Source organism: Hyla sarda, chromosome 2 (genome assembly GCF_029499605.1).
Source record: "Hyla sarda isolate aHylSar1 chromosome 2, aHylSar1.hap1, whole genome shotgun sequence".
NCBI lineage: Eukaryota > Metazoa > Chordata > Amphibia > Anura > Hylidae > Hyla > Hyla sarda.
The window spans coordinates 298313711-298329559 of NC_079190.1; the positions used below are offsets into that span (position 1 = coordinate 298313711).

General features: G+C 42.8%; 1 protein-coding gene across 2 annotated transcripts in view; it reads right to left on the reverse strand.

Annotated features, from left to right (window-relative positions):
• Positions 1–945: 945 nt before the first annotated feature.
• TADA2A (transcriptional adaptor 2A) overlaps positions 946–15849 on the reverse strand; it is an 87089-nt gene continuing 72185 nt past the window's right edge. The window contains exons 14-15 of one of the 2 annotated variants that reach the window (XM_056557547.1): positions 7533–7606; positions 946–2287 (exon numbers count right to left, since the gene is read on the reverse strand). In XM_056557547.1, coding sequence (XP_056413522.1) covers positions 2096–2287; positions 7533–7606 — 266 coding nt within the window. In that variant the 3' untranslated portion in view covers positions 946–2095. The remainder of the gene's footprint in view (positions 2288–7532; positions 7607–15849) is intronic. The other variant, XM_056557548.1, reaches the window with a different exon arrangement.

Below are 15849 nucleotides of genomic sequence, written 5' to 3' on the forward strand. Positions count from 1 at the left end.
CCCTACCCCCCCCCAACTTTCTAACCCTAAACTTCTAAATCTATCCTCAACCCCAACCCTAGCTTTAACTCTAGCCCTAGATCCTTACCATAACCCAAACTGATGTGCTAACCTTACCTTAACCCTATAAACCCTAACCCTTGCCTTAGACTCACACTAACACTTTACCTTACCCTAACTCTACCCAACCCATAACTTTCACCGGACAGACCATAACCCTAGCCGTTACTGTAAACATAACCCAAACCCTAGCCCAGGAAACCATCCTTGGACTACATCTCCCATGATGTTTTGGCAGCATTTTGGCTCTATGAGCATCATGGGAGATGTTGCCCAAAACATCTGCAGTGCTGAAGTTTGCCTATGTCTGCCCTAACACAAATCCCAACCTCAATCCTAACCCTCTAACCCTAACTGTAACCCAAAGCTAACCCAACCATAATTCTTACCCTGACCCTAAACCTAGCCCTAACCATAATCCTAGCACTAATCTTAATCCTAACCCTAATTTTACATTAGCCCTAACTATAACCCTAACCCTATACCAACCCTACAAACCCTGGCACTTAACTTTATTCATAAAGCTACTCTGACCCAAGATTTACCCTAACACTGATCCTAACCCTACCACAGTCCTAACTCTAACCCTACAAACTCTTGCTCTAACTGTAACACAAAATCCAATGCCAATGACAACCCCTAACTCTCTAACAATAACATTCACTCGATGTGAAGATAGGTATTGGTTTAACTCAACACAGATCAACCCAGCAACAGGTAAAACAAACAGCAAGAATGTTTCAGCAATAGATTTCTATGCATACAGGCTAATGGTTGGAAAAGCTAAACAGAACCACATATTAAACTGTAAGCAATTAAGTCATCAGTTTATCATTGATATGAATGTGAAAAATTGAAAGTTTTATTTGTTATTATTGCTTTTCCTCTCTAATAAGACTTAGGTAGCAAGACTGGGCAACACAAGCTACTCATCTAGTGAAAACTAAAAGATGAAAACCGTGCAGACATATAGCCAAACAAATGTACAAAAATACAATTTTATTTACTAATGTGTTTGCGTTTACATAATATCAATTTTGTGGGGAAAGTTTTGTGGCATTCAGCTCCAATAACAACAATATCACAAACATAGCACATAATGGTATGAATAAGGAAGTACAGCGAAACCTCTTTGAAACAACCACCCAAAATTGTGGTGGTCGAAAGAATACGTAATAAATGAAGAACTGAAAATCTGTAACAGAAAATCCAGTCTGGCTAATGGAGTAGTCTTCTCAAAGAAGTAATATTTTGAATCCTGTATTTTAAAGTCTCTTTTAATGTCTGTACTGTAAGCTAAGCCTTTTGTGCCATTCACACAGCATGCTACATGTTTGTGGTAGTTAGTTTAAACCTGTCTCCATGTATTTATACATCTGGCTTCATATACAATAGTAACATAAACAGTAACAGAAACATTATAGTGTGCCTGTGGTTTAACAATACACTAACATCATAGCTGCTACTACAGCCAATAAATAGCACTGACAAATTAAACTCACATTCTTGAAATACAACTTGCTCCTTTGGATTAATGTCCATATTCATGAGAGCTAATCTACATTGAACTAGTAATAAGACTTGCTGGAAACAGCAGCTGCACATACAAAGTGCAATTTCTATTTTGCAAGAAGCTTAAATGTAACCAATTAAATTTAGATAGTTTTACCCAACAAGAACTTCCGGGTCAAGCCTCATAAAAGGATCCTCTATGTTAAGTATAGGCAACCAACTGCTGGGACCCCCCCAGCATTCTCCAGAATGCTCCATCATTTTCTATAGGAGCTGCCAAAGAAAGCCGATATTTTACTCCGCTATCTTTGGCAGTTCCCAAAGAGAATGAATGGAGCAATGGTCACACGTGTGACTGCCGCTCCATTCTCAGTTCTCTGTTTCCAGGGGGGAGACTTTTTTTTCTATTCTGAAGAACATGGGGGATCCCTGCAGTCAAACCACCCTACCCCAAATCAGATTAGTTATCTCCTATCCTGGGAATAATGATTAATTAGTTTTCATAGGCAAAGAAATAAGTGGGTCATGGCTGAGGTTTTGTGATATATCCTTCTTGTAATAAGAAATCATATATTTTTCGGGTCTTATTCACGTCAATCTTTATAAGCGCGCGAGCCTGTGCCAGTCGTAAGCTTCCTTGTTTGGTGCACTCATTAACAAGGGCTGCTTTATACTCCAAATAAGCTCCAGGAACCAATCTCACCACCTGACACAGCTGTAAAACAAAACACAAGCGTTAAAAAAGTATTCTCGAGTTTATGCTAATATTAAAGGCACCATTGCAACCATTTTCTATTGTTCCAATGCACTTAAAATGTATAAAGAAAACAACTTTGCAAGTAATCTTGAAGGAATTGTCCCATCATTCACTATTTCACTATGTTAACTCACAATAAACATCATTTATTAATTGGAAACATTAACCCCTTCCCAGGTCAGTGATTTTTGTCCTGTTTGTAATTCTTCACCTTCTAAGAGCCATGACTCATTCTTCCACATACAAATCCACACAAGGGCTTATTTTTTTTGTGGGACCAATTATACTTCTTAACCTCTTAATAACACAGCCCATTTAATTTTTTTTAGTTTTTAGTTTAGCATTTTTCCTTCCTCCTCGCGTTTTCATAGCCATAACTCATAACTTCTCTTCCCATCTACAGACCCATTTGTGGGCCTGTTTTTTTTTTTTTTTTTTGCAGACCAATTGTACTTTTTTCATAAAATATGCTGCAACCCCCCCCCTCACAAAATAAAATAAAATTGTGAGGTAAAATTAAAAGAAAATCCAATTCTAATAATTTGGTGCAGTCAAACTGACCAATTATAACAATACCAAATTTGTAGTTTCAGTCATGTTTTACAAATTTTTTTAAACCATCTTAAAGGGGTACTCTGGCCCTAGATCTTATCCCCCATGTAAAGTATAGGGGATAAGATGTCTGATCGCTGGGGTTCTGTTGCTGGGGACCCCTGCAATCTCTCCTGCAGCACCCACTTGTCAACAGCCTCATGGAGCAAAGAAGAAGAAACTGTCCAGAGCAGCATATGTTTGCTATGGGGATTTTCTTCTACTCTGGACAGTTCTTAAAATGGACAGAGATGTCAGCAGAGAGCACTGTGCTTGTGATATCAGAAGAGAGCTCTGTGTTCCAAAAAGAAAATAATTTCCTCTGTAGTATTCAGCAGCTAATAAGTACTGGAAGGATTAAGATTTTTTTAATAGAAGTAATTTACAAATCTGTTTAACTTTCTGGCACCAGTTGATTAAAAAAAAAAAATAAAAAAAAAAAAAAATTTCCACCAGAGTACCCCTTTAACCTCTTAAGGACATAGGGCATACCTGTATGCCCTACGACCGATCCCAGTGTTTAAAACGGGTCGGTCCCGGCTGCTATTTCATAGCCAAGACCCTGCGCTAACAGCGCGCGGCACCGATCATTGTGTCGGGCGCTATTAACCCTTCAGACATTGCGATCAAAGTTGACTGCCGCGTCTGAAAGTGAAAGTAAACGCTTCCTGGTAGCTCAGTCAGGCTAATCGGGACATCGCGATAAATTTGTGATGTCCCGATCAGCTAGGACACGAGCGGAGGTCCCCTTACCTGTCTCCGCCTCGTCCGATCTGGGTTTGATTGCTCCAAGCCTGAGCTACAGGCTTGAGCAATCGAGTCCCTATCTCGCTGATCTATGCAAAGCTATGGCTTTGCAGGGATCAGCATAGGAGATCAGCGTGTGCAGTGCTATAGGTCCCTATGGGAGCTATAGAACTGCAAAAAAAAAAGTAAAAAATTATTTTTTACGAAGTTCATTTAATCCCTTCCCTAATAAAAGTTTGAATCACCCCCCTTTTCCCATAAAAAAAAAAAAACTGTGTAAATAAAAATAAACATATGTGGTATCGTCGCGTGCGGAAATGTCCGAACTATAAAAATATATTGTTAATTGAATTGCATGGTCGATGGCGTACGCGCAAGCGCCAAAAAATTCCAAAGTCCAAAATAGCGTATTTTTGGTCACTTTATATCATGAACAAGTGAATAAAAAGCGATCAAAAAGTCCGATCAATACAAAAATGGTACCGATAAAAACTTCAGAACACGGCGCAAAAAATGAACCATCATACCGGCCCGTAGGGGTTAGAAGATGAGCATTTTTAACATATAAATTTTCCTGCATGTAGTTATGATTTTTTTCCGAAGTATGACAATATCCAACCTATATAAGTAGGGTATCACTTTAATCGAATGGACCTACAGAATAAACATAAGGTGCTATTTTTACCGAAAAATGAACTGCGTAGAAATGGAAGCCCCCAAAAGTTACAAAATTACATTTTTTCTTCAATTTTGTCGCACAATGAATTTTTTCTCCGTTTTGCCGTGGATTTTTGGGTAAAATGACTAATGTCACTGCAAAGTAGAATTGGTGGCGTAAAAAATAAGCCATCATATGGAAATTTATGTGCAAAATTGAAAGCGTTATGATTTTTAGAAGGTGATGAGGAAAAAATGAAAATGCAAAAACGGAAAAACCCTGCGTCCTTAAGGGGTTAATGTCCAATCCCTCTATTTCATAAAGCCAACTCGCCCAATTTCATGTTCATTGACTGAACATAATAGTGTACATAGTGTAGTCCGCACACTCTCCTGGCCTGGTATAGAGTAGTCTCCACCCTCTCAGGTGTTCTTGCGTTGCTCTATTGTGCAGCGCAGCCACAGGGAAGGGAACACTGGGAGTATGTGTATTCCCTTAAGGACCAAGAGGGGGTTTGTCAGGAGTTTTTTTTTTCTTCCTATAGTTAAAATCGTCCTCTTCTGACCCCTATATCTCTTATTTTTCCATAAATTGGGCTGTATGAGGCTACTTTTTTTTTTTCCGTCGTGATCTGTAGTTTTTATTGGTACCATTATAGTTTTGACTTTTTGGTCACTTTTAAATAAAAAAATAAATAAATGATTGCAAATTTTTGAAAATTTAACGTTTACGCCATTGAGCGTCCGGTTTCATTAGTTATAATTAAATAGTTCTGACATTTATGCACGAGACAATACCATGTATGTTTGTTTATATTTGTTTACATTATCATATTTAAAAATGGGGAAAAGGGGGGGGTGATTCCAAATTTTATTAGGGTATTAGGGGAGGGGCTTAATAACATTTATTAAATTTTTTTTTTTTTTTTTTTTAATTCTACAATTTTATTAGTCCCCTGAGGGGAGAGTTTTCCAAACAGTGTGTCTCCAGTTGTTGCATAACTACAACTCCCAGCATAACTACAACTCAAAGGCTGTCCGGGCATGCTGCGAATTGTAGTTTTGCAAAAGCTGGAGGGACACACTGTTTGGAAAACACTGTCATGGGGACTATTAGATGTAATCTTGTGATTGAGAATCTTGTGACGGCTGAGCCATTAATATACGGCGGCGGGCCGTGGTGGGGTTAAACTCCTCACCTGATGTACGCTGCCGCCAATCACAGCTGGAGAGCGCAGTCACGTGGACTGCTGGGCCAATCCTCGCCGCCAATGAAGGTAGGGGAGCGGTCAGGTGGTTCTGCTGCGCCAATCCTCGCCGCCGCCACCACAGGAGCTCATGCAGCCCGGGCTGCCGTAATGGGAGCCACTGCAATGCCGCTGCCAGGGAGCAGGTAAATAATCACACCTTTTTTTTAGAAACGGCCAGATCGACATATCGCAATTGGCAAAAATTGTGATTTGATTGCCATTGCGATATATCGTGCAGGCCTACTATCTACCTACCTATCTACCTTACTTATCAGTTATGACTGCACATGTGCACACAGTTGAAAGCTTTCTCTCAGTGTAAGCAGTAGTGCCTAAAGTGAGAGGAGACTCGTAACCTCTGTCACTCATCAGCGCCTGCACTGTGGAGAAAGAAAGTGACATGAAGTCCCCCCCCCCCCCTCTTTCATCTTGGCCCCTTTTGGGAGAAGGGGGGAGGGAAGAGAGTTGGCTAACTGCCTACCTACTTAGCTACCTACCTATTTCCCTAGCCAGCTACCTACTTACCCAGACATACCTGCCTATGGTGGGAACTAACCATTGGGATCAAACTACTGTGGGCATACCTACCTAATGGGAAACTACCTAACAACTGTGGAGGATATACCTACTTAGCGGGAGGATCTACTTACCTACCCACATTCACTAAATTTCAATATTTGCAGATGACAATATGTTGGGTAAGGTAACTACCACAAAGTAGGATAACATAATACTACAGAGGGATCTGGGAATGCTGGAAGCTTGTATACAGACATTGAAAATTAAGTTTAATGTGGATAAATGTATGGCAATGTATTTTTTATTAGGCTGTAAAAACAAAATGTAAATGTTTTAAATAATAAAACATTAGGAAAAACTTCTACTGAAAAGGACTTTGGGATATTGCTGGACAGTAAGCTCAACTTCAGTGACCAGTGCCAGGCAGTGCCTGCCAATGCTAATAAAGTCATGGCACATATCAAGAGAGGCATAGAGGCTTATGACAGGAACATAGTTTTGCCTCTGTATAATAGTCAGAAACATGGAGTATTGGGTCTACAAGGGTAATTCGTGGTATGGAAGAATTACAGGACCAAGACAGGTTATCAAGCTTGGGGTTATTTCGTTTGAAAAAAAAGATTTGATCACAATGTAAAAACAAATGAATGGACAGTACAGAGATCTAGTGATCTTTACACACTTCAGCCGGTAACCACGACAAGGGGGCATCCTCTACATCTAGAGAAAAGAAGGTTTCACCATCATCACAGACAGAGATTCTTTACTGTAAGAGCAGTGAGACTATAGAACTTTCTGGCACATGATATTGTGATGTCCGATTCAATAAACAAGTTCAAAGGGGGGCCTGGATGTTTTTCTGGAAAAATATACTATTACAAGTTATGGATTAGGGGATAGAAAGTTGATCCAGGGATTTATTCTGTTAGCCATATTGGATTTGGGAAGAATTTTTTTTTCTCTGTTATGGGAGAAATGGCATCAGCCTCATATGTTTTTTTTTTATTATTTGCCTTCTTCTGGATCAACATAGACTGGTTTTAGGTTAAACATGATTCTCTTTATTTTCAACCACAACTATGTAACTATGTAGGCAACTAAATTGTTGCAAAATTTGACAGTCCATATTGTCCCTTATGTATAAATACACATATACAGAAAGGAGCTGGATGCATATTTTGCGTTCCTCTAATAAACGTCAGGTTTAAAAAAACAATAATAGGGAGTGCGACATAATAAGTTCTACTTAAAGACAAAATAGGCATGGTCCAGATGGAATGTCATGGCCAATCAGCATATATATTCACACACAGACACACGTGTATAAAAAAAAAAAAAGTTAGAATTAAGAAAAATTATAATGTACATAGAGGATATAAAACATGTAACTTGTGGTAACATCAATGTTTAATCTAGGTCACCCTGGACAACTACAATACCTCTTTCTCTTTATCATTGAGCTTTTCTGTTCCAGGAAGTCCTGTTAAGTCAAGAGGAGGAGCACTTCTTCTACCTATAACACATATAATAAAGATTGAAGAAGATTTTTAGGCATTATGCAATATATACAGTACAAGAAACACATTTTTGTTGCCAGATAATGAATCAGACACAATCGTGGAAATAACCTATTAATGAGCTAATAGATAAAAAGTATGCCACAAAATCAATGGATTGTGTATAATATACAAAAACAGATTGGTGAGGGTGTGTGGCCTGGATGGAGAGCTGAGCAGTCGCACTCTGCAGTGCTCCCTCTAACCCAGCTTTAATCACCCTGTTTACCCGATAATCCTGTGGCTCCGACTCACCTCTCTGGATCCTGGGTCCGTGGAGGCTGCGAGGCTGGTTCCGGTGTGATGTGGGTGCAGCTGGCAGCATGGATAGAGGAGCGGTGAGGCGGCAGGACAGCTGGTGCGGGGGTGGCGGAGGTCCCTGACAAGTTGCCGGAAGTGTTGAGAGGCACAGCAGGTAGCTGGAGGGACAATGTGAAGTCTGGGAACGGGCTGGTCACAGGCCCAGGTCCTGAATTGGATCATTGCATGGAGGGAGCGGCGGTCATTACCCCTGCTTCGTGCGAGTGGCCTTCAGGTTTACACAGTGACTCCCGCTGCCCCGGCTGAGTGGTGGGCTAACTGCTCCTGTACAGCATCAGCAGCAATCTACCCTCTCGCCCACATCTAACACCTCTCAGGAAGGCCGGCTGAGACTAGTGGTATGCTGCAAAAAAGGGCTGGACACTTTGAAAACTGCTACAGCTGGCATCTGCTTGCCTGTGCCAAAGTGAGAACTGCTGGGAGCCTGCCTTGCAACTGTGATGGGTGCCTGAACATATTCCTGCTGCACATTGCTATTACCTGTTGCTGGGACTTGTGGTGCCTCACCTTAGGGAGCTGAATTTGAAGAGTGCAGCTGTGAATATCCCTTTTGCTATCTTTGGCTGGTGGGACCTGTGATGCTTGCCTGCATTATTCTCTCCTTCTACATCTCATATCACAACTGCGTGGGCTGCTGGGACTCATAGTGCTCTACTTAAGGCTTCGGTTCCTGGGGCCTGCTGTGGTGCCGCCTTTCCACACCTCATACACAGGCTGTGTATGCTGCTGGAGCTTGTGGGACTGAATATCCTGGTGCCTGCGGGGTGCTGCTGCACTACTTCCTTTCTACTGCCTGTTTCCTGCGGAGCTCCTACTTATCTCTGGACTGTTCTCCATACCAAGCATTGCAACTATGGGTGGACCGCGGGGCAAGACCAAAAAGTCTAAACATGTTGCTCAGGCTGCTCGACAATCCTCCGAGGGTGATATCTCTTCTGATGAGGCGCACTCTCAGGCGAGTGGGCGCTCAAGAAGGGACTCCTGTCTTGCCACACCTTTGGCTTCCAAGGTCTCTGCTCATGCTGCCAAGGCCCTTAGCCAGTTCTCTAGGCCTCCAGAGGTGGTTGGACAGAATCTCCTGAACCAACTCCTTCGCTGTTTACTGGCTCTCCCAGCCCCGAGCGGTGCTGCTCCCTGCACTACGCTACATGTCCTGCTGCATCGGTGGATCAGAAGTTTACAGAGTTGCTTGCAGCCTTCACCTCCTGCCAGACTCTGATGATTTCTAAGGTGGATGAGCTGCGACCGGAGTTTGTGATCCTTCGTCATGAGACGCAAAAACTGCGCGAACGAACGGAGGAGGTGGAATGCCGGGTTTCCGCAGTTGAGGATACCCTTTACCCCCTGCCGGAACAAATGGCTTCTCTACAGCAGCAAGTAAAAACTGTCCTGGACCGTGCTGATGACATGAAAAATAGGCTTTGGTGAAACAATATTCGCCTGGTGGGACTTCCGGAGAAGGCAGAGGGGTTGGACCCGGTGGCGTTTCTGGCGTCGTGGTTGAAGGAGAGCCTGCCAGCTGACACTTTCTTCCCATACTTCACTGTGGAAAGAGCACATAGGGTGCTGGGCAGGCCTCCTCCTCCTGGAGCTCCTCCTAGACCTTTTCTTGCAAAATTACTACACTTCAAAGATCAGGAAAAAATTGTGCGAGCTGTATGCATAAAAGGGGAGGTGCGCTGTAATGGCAGTACAGCTGCCTTTTACCCAGATTTCTCGGTGGAGCTACGTAAGAGATATCGCTATGCCATGCTGTTTCTGGCTCGTCTTCGAGTGGTGGATGGTGCAAATACTAGGTTCTTCACATCTCCAGCACAGGCTCTGCAGTGGGTGGATGCTGCTCCTCTGGTGGCTCCTCAAGACTGATCCTGTGGTGAATCAACGCAAGTCTTCTCCTGCTTCCCATTTCTTTAGTTAGTATAGGGAGATAAGTCGTGGTTAGGGCCGGCCTTAGAGTTCATGGACTATATCCCTGGTTACGGTTCCTTGATTAGAGGGATCTCTAGTGAGTTGGCCACAGAGAGAGAGAGAGAGAGTATAGCGGGTTGGTGGGAGTGGCGTGGGCCATTCTAGTGGAGTTCTTGCTATTGCCCATTGGTTAGCATTTAGGGTCTAGATCTGCACATGTTCCCAGTGTTAGACAGGGTTTTGTTGGGGAGGTTTTCTTTGTATTTTGGACTTGTTTATGTGTTTGTGCCCTGTCTGTCTTTGTGATGTCTTGTCTTGTGTCCTGTAAGTGGTGTGTATGGTATTTGTTCCTGGAGGACCTCAGGTGGTGGCATTCTGTTTTAGGTGCACTGTCAATACTATTCAGGAGCTTTTATGTGAAGGTTCTCTGCCCAGTTGTGGTCCTACTGCCAATTATTATTATTTCAGGAATTGAAAATGGGGACACTTCGTATTGTGAGTTGGAATGTTAGAGGCCTTAACTCCAAATTTAAACGGGCTCTGTGCTTAAACTTTGTAAAGAAGCAGTCCCATCACCTGATTTGTTTACAAGAAACTCATCTTACTGGTCAGAAAATCCTTGCTCTAAAACGGGCTTTGATAGCGAGGGGATACCACTCCACTTATTCTTCCTCTGTTAGGGGGTTTCTATTTTGGTGACTAAATCCCTTCCCCTGGTCATTGATCACATAGCTTATGATCAGTTTGGTAGGTTTGTGATTGTTCAATGTTTCTTACATGCCTTTAGTTTTCTTTTGGTGTGTGTGTATGTTCCCCATCTGTTTAGTGTTGTAGTCAGACTGTGTCACATCCAAGTTACTGACGTTTCCCTCTCTGTCTGTTCTCCTTATAGGGGACTTTAATGCAGTTCCATATAAATGTGTCGATCGCACCGATGCAGCAGATTCCGGCTCCCCTGGACTTAATGCCTGGAGTGCGGCACGGTCTCTTACAGAGGTTTGGCGTTGGAAGCATTCGTCTGACCCATTAGTCTCCTTTTACTCAGCGGCACATAAATCAATCATTCTCCAGGATTGATTTGGCATATGCCTCTTCTGATCTTCTACCTTTGGTAAGAGATGTCATGTACACTACTAGGGGGATCTCAGACCACTCAGCTCTTATACTGTCATTGGGTCTAGGCCCTCGCCACTCTGCCAAAGTCTGGGGGATGCATCCCGGCTGGTTGCAGGAGGAGGTGGTAACGGCATCCTTGCTGGAAGCTCACAATTGTTTTTGGGACCATAATGGGTCTCACTCAGACAAGTTAGTGCAATGGGATGCTTATAAGGCTCATGTTAGGGGACAGACGGAGGGTGGCTTATTCGGCTAGGGAACGTATGCTGCAGGTTAAGATTGAGGTTTTAGAAACAGAGGTGGTAAGGGATCCTTCCCCTGCTGTTGGACGTCAATGGTTTACTGCCCAGAGGGCTCTCCTGATCCTTCAGAGAGAAAAGGTTCAAAAGAGGATGGTGGACAGGGAGGCAGCCATATTCCAATTTGGAGATAAAAATGGTAGGTTATTGGCATATTTGGCTAGAGAGTAGGCCAGTGGTCGCTATACCTTGTATTAGGGGGGCTTCTGGGATCTTGGAATCCGACTCTATTGCTATTAATAACGCCTTTCAGGACTTTTATACTGATCTCTATACCTCTCAATTGCCGGCTGGGCCAGAAGGTTTAGTGCCATTTTTGAAGGGCGTCTCTCTTATACCCTTGACTATGGCTCAGGCAGCCGATCTAGATGCCCCTTTCTCTGATGAGGAAGTTTCTATGGCTATTGCTTCTCTGCAGACAGGGAAAACTCTGGGGTTGGATGGGATGATTGGAGATTGGTACAGGGTGAATGAAGAGCGGCTAATACCTATTCTACAGAACCTTTTTAGTGTTGCTATGGAGACTGGGAGGCTCCCTGATTCCATGAAGGAGGCCCTTATTGTTCTTCCTAAACCAAGAAGGGATCTGACTTTACCTACAGACCTATTTCCCTCCTTAATGTAGACATCAAACTGCTGGCTAAAATATTAGCTAATAGGTTACGAAGGGTCTTGGCCGCTATCGTTCATCCTGACCAGACAGGCTTTATGGCAGGGAAAGCCACGGATATTAATGTCCAGCGCTTACATCTCAATATAGCCACTGCAGAAGGGGTTGCCTCTGGGGGATATGAAGTTAGCCTAGATGTGTATAAGGCTTTCGACTCTGTGGAATGGGTATATCTGTGGGGTATCCTGGATGTCCTTCGGTTTGGTCCACGTTTCCGGGCGTGGGTACATTTGCTATATAATAGCCCTAGAGCCAGGATGCGAACCAATTTAGAGGTCTCTGAGTCCTTCCAGCTGGGTAGAGGTACACGGCAGGGCTGCCCCCATCTCCCTATTTATTTGCCCTAGCAGTAGAACCGCTGGCGGCGGCCATCAGATCGTCCTCTTGTATTCAGGGGGTATATAGGGGTTCCATAGAAGAGAAAGTATCCATGTATGCAGATAACACTTTGGTTTATTTGGCTGATGTTCAGGGTTCACTGGGGGCCTTGTTTGTCCTCTTAGACGAATTTAGTTCCTTCTCCGGTCTTAAGGTTAATTGGGCTAAGTCATCTTTGATGCCACTATCAGTGGCTGCGGAGCACATTTTGTCTCTTCCTCATGGGATGCAAACAGTTACTCAATTTAGATATTTGGAAGTGGAGGTTTCTGTGTGTGTGAGTAACTATGTAAGGTTGAACTTAGATCAGGTTTTGTCGTTGGTGTCAGTCAAGCTACAGGCCTGGTCCTCTTTACCTCTTTCCCTAGCTGGCAGGATTAAGATCTTTAAAATGATATACTTACCTAAATTTTTGTATCTCTTCCATCTTTCTCCGGTGATTCCTCCTAGTGAGTACTTTATAAAGCTGAGTGACACCTGGAGATCTTTCTATTGGCAAGATTAGCCGCCGAGATTGGGTCAGGCGATGCTCCAGGCGTCCAAACAGCATCTCAATTGGTGTATGCTGCCTGGTGGATCGACCTGGATCTGGCAAATGCATCTACTGCCCTTGTGGGCGCTCTCATGGGTTCGTATAAAACCTTGACTAATACCCTTTACAGGTACACTTCTAATTCTAGGTTGTTGGCCCCTATTCAAACTGTATCAGATGCCAAAACCTTCTTCTTCCTATCCCTGCACATTTCAGAAATAAAAATCCTTCCATATCTCAATTACAGTATCAGGTGATTGATGAGGTCGTGCAACCACGGAGGGGTGGTGATATGAAAAAATTGCTCATCCAGAAGGAAGCGTTTTGGATACACCGTTTAGGGACTCTGGAGCCGCGCGGTATGAACCGCGATTATGAACTTTCACGATTATTATAGATATATGTTGAATGGCATGAGTTAATGTATATATTTGCTATTTTTTACAGAGCGGGAAATGAATCTGCACTCTACGGAAATCTCCGCTATGAAAGTTTTTCATTAATGATTCGTTTTCTCATTTTTTTTCTTTGTATATTGTTTTCAATATGTATACATCTTCACAGTACATCATGTGCTTTGAATGATAGTAATTAATGACGTGGTACCTGTGAACCGGATGTAATTATATAAGCTGCATTCTAACAGTTACCTGTACTGGTTGACAAAGGCTATTGTGCCGTAATGCGTACCTACCCTGTATGCTATGCATGTTGCATAAATAAAACCTTTGAGATTTCATAAGCTTCTGAGTGCCGGGACCCTTTCTTCTTCTGGATTATCGTTACATTGGTCCTCGGGCACCAACTATTGATTGCAGTGCCGACCCTCTTGGGACTTTGGCCTATTCAAACTGTGGCTGAGGTGTGGTCGGTGGTCTCCAGATGCTTTCCGTTGCCGGTAATGTCTCCTAGAGCACCTCTGTGGGGGAACCCTCATTTTGAGCACCTACAGGATTTGGAAGCTGCCAGCTTCTGGAGTGATCATGGAGTCAAATTCGCCATGCATTTGTTTGGGGAATTTCCTTCTTTCCCCTCTTTCTCAGAATTAGAAGACCGGTTTAATCTCCCTCGAGGGGCTCATAGTTTAAGCTGAGACATGCGGTTGTGGCACAATTTGGCTCTCTTTATGTAACCCCAGCTTTTTAGGAGGTGGAGCTACTTCTGCGTACTGCTGACCTTTCCAAAGCTTTGACTCAGGCGTATGCACTACTTCAATCTATGGGCCCCGACCTGTTTGAGTTGGCTTTTGTAAAATGGGTGGCTGATATTCCTGATCTGTCAGAGGACCGGTGGAGGGAAGTTACTAAAACCTATTATCCTATGGTGGTCAGTGCAAGGGATATACCTATCCAAGCTAGATTGATCCTACGTCTATATTACATTCCAGTCAAGCTGTTCCATATTGTGGTTTTTGCTTCTGATTCTTGTTTTAGATGTAACGCGGATGTGGGCTCTCTTCTACACACTATGTGGAGTTGTCCTTGTGTGGAACTCTATTGGAGAGAGGTGATGCAGTTCTTGATAGATCATTTAGTTTTACCTTTGTGTTTTTCCCTGTTGTACGTTTGTTAGGTGTTATTAATGATCTGGCCTTAGGGTCCCATAGGCGCCTGCCTACTCATTAGGTTTCTATTGTTCTGTGCCCGGTAAGGTTCTGATTATGGCATGGAAGGATACCTCCCCTCCTCCCATTGCGCGGTGGTTCAATCTGGTTAATAAATATGTACCAATGTATAGGACTTTTTATATTAGTCGTAAATGCCCCCCAAAAATGTATATAGTCTGGATGCCCTGGTTACTGATAGATGAATCGGTGGTGCCTCCGGAATGAGTGGTCTCTCCGGGGTAGTGCGCTGGTTTCTCTCTAAACCAGTGAAGTGGGAGGTTGCTCCGGGAGTATGTCTGATTGTTTATGTGTATGTCTTTTGTCTTGACGGTTGTTTGGGTGCAGATCAACTTGATTTTTCATTCCTGAGATGCTTCAATATCATGTATCTACCTTCCTTTTGGTGGGGGATTGGAGAGCTCTGTGATCGAGCTACATGTATACATGAATACTAAGGATACTACCGATACTACTAATGTAGCATTGTGTGGTGGGCTTTCTCATTCATATAGATGGGAACACTTAACTAGGTCAACTGGTGGTATACACGGCAATAAAAACATTTGAGGTATTGAACATCCGTCATTTATGCCCTTCATATGAAAATTTGAACTAAGCAATTATGTTTTAAATTCAAATATGTGCAGGTGAGAACACCATACAAAAAACAGAGCAGGAGGATCCCAAGGCAAGGGTAAGGGGAATATATTATTCCTGCCTCTTGGAGTGCCCACCCCACCCTGATAACTGCGACCTTGACCTAAAGACTTACCCTATTATTGCCATACTATACTGAAAGAGAATATATTGGCATCCTTCTACCCCCAAAATGGCTACAGTATTAATTTTAATCAAATACCAGCACCTCTTAAAGAAAATACTGCACTGAAGTCCAGTAATGAAAATAGTACCATTAAATATGGGTACTCCAGTGGAAACATTTTTTTTTTTAATGAACTGGTGCCAGAAAGTTAAACAGATTTGTAAATTACTTCTATTTAAAAATCTCAATCCTTTCAGTACTTATTAGCAGCTGTATGCTACAGAGGAAATTATTTTCTTTTTGAATTTCTTTTTTGTCTTATCCACAGTGATCTCTGCTGACACCTCTGTCTGTGTCAGGAACTGTCCAGAGCAGGATAGGTTTGCTTTGGGGATTTTCTCCTGCTCTGGACAGTTCCTGATACGGGCATCAGGTGTCAGAAGAGAGCACTGTGGACAAGACAAAAAATAAATGAAAAAATAAATGAATTTCCTCTGTAGCATAGAGCTGCTAATAAGTACTGGAAGGGTAAATATTTTTTAATAGAAGTAATTTACAAATCTGCTTAACTTTCTGGCAACAGTTGAAAAGTTTTCCATCGGAATAC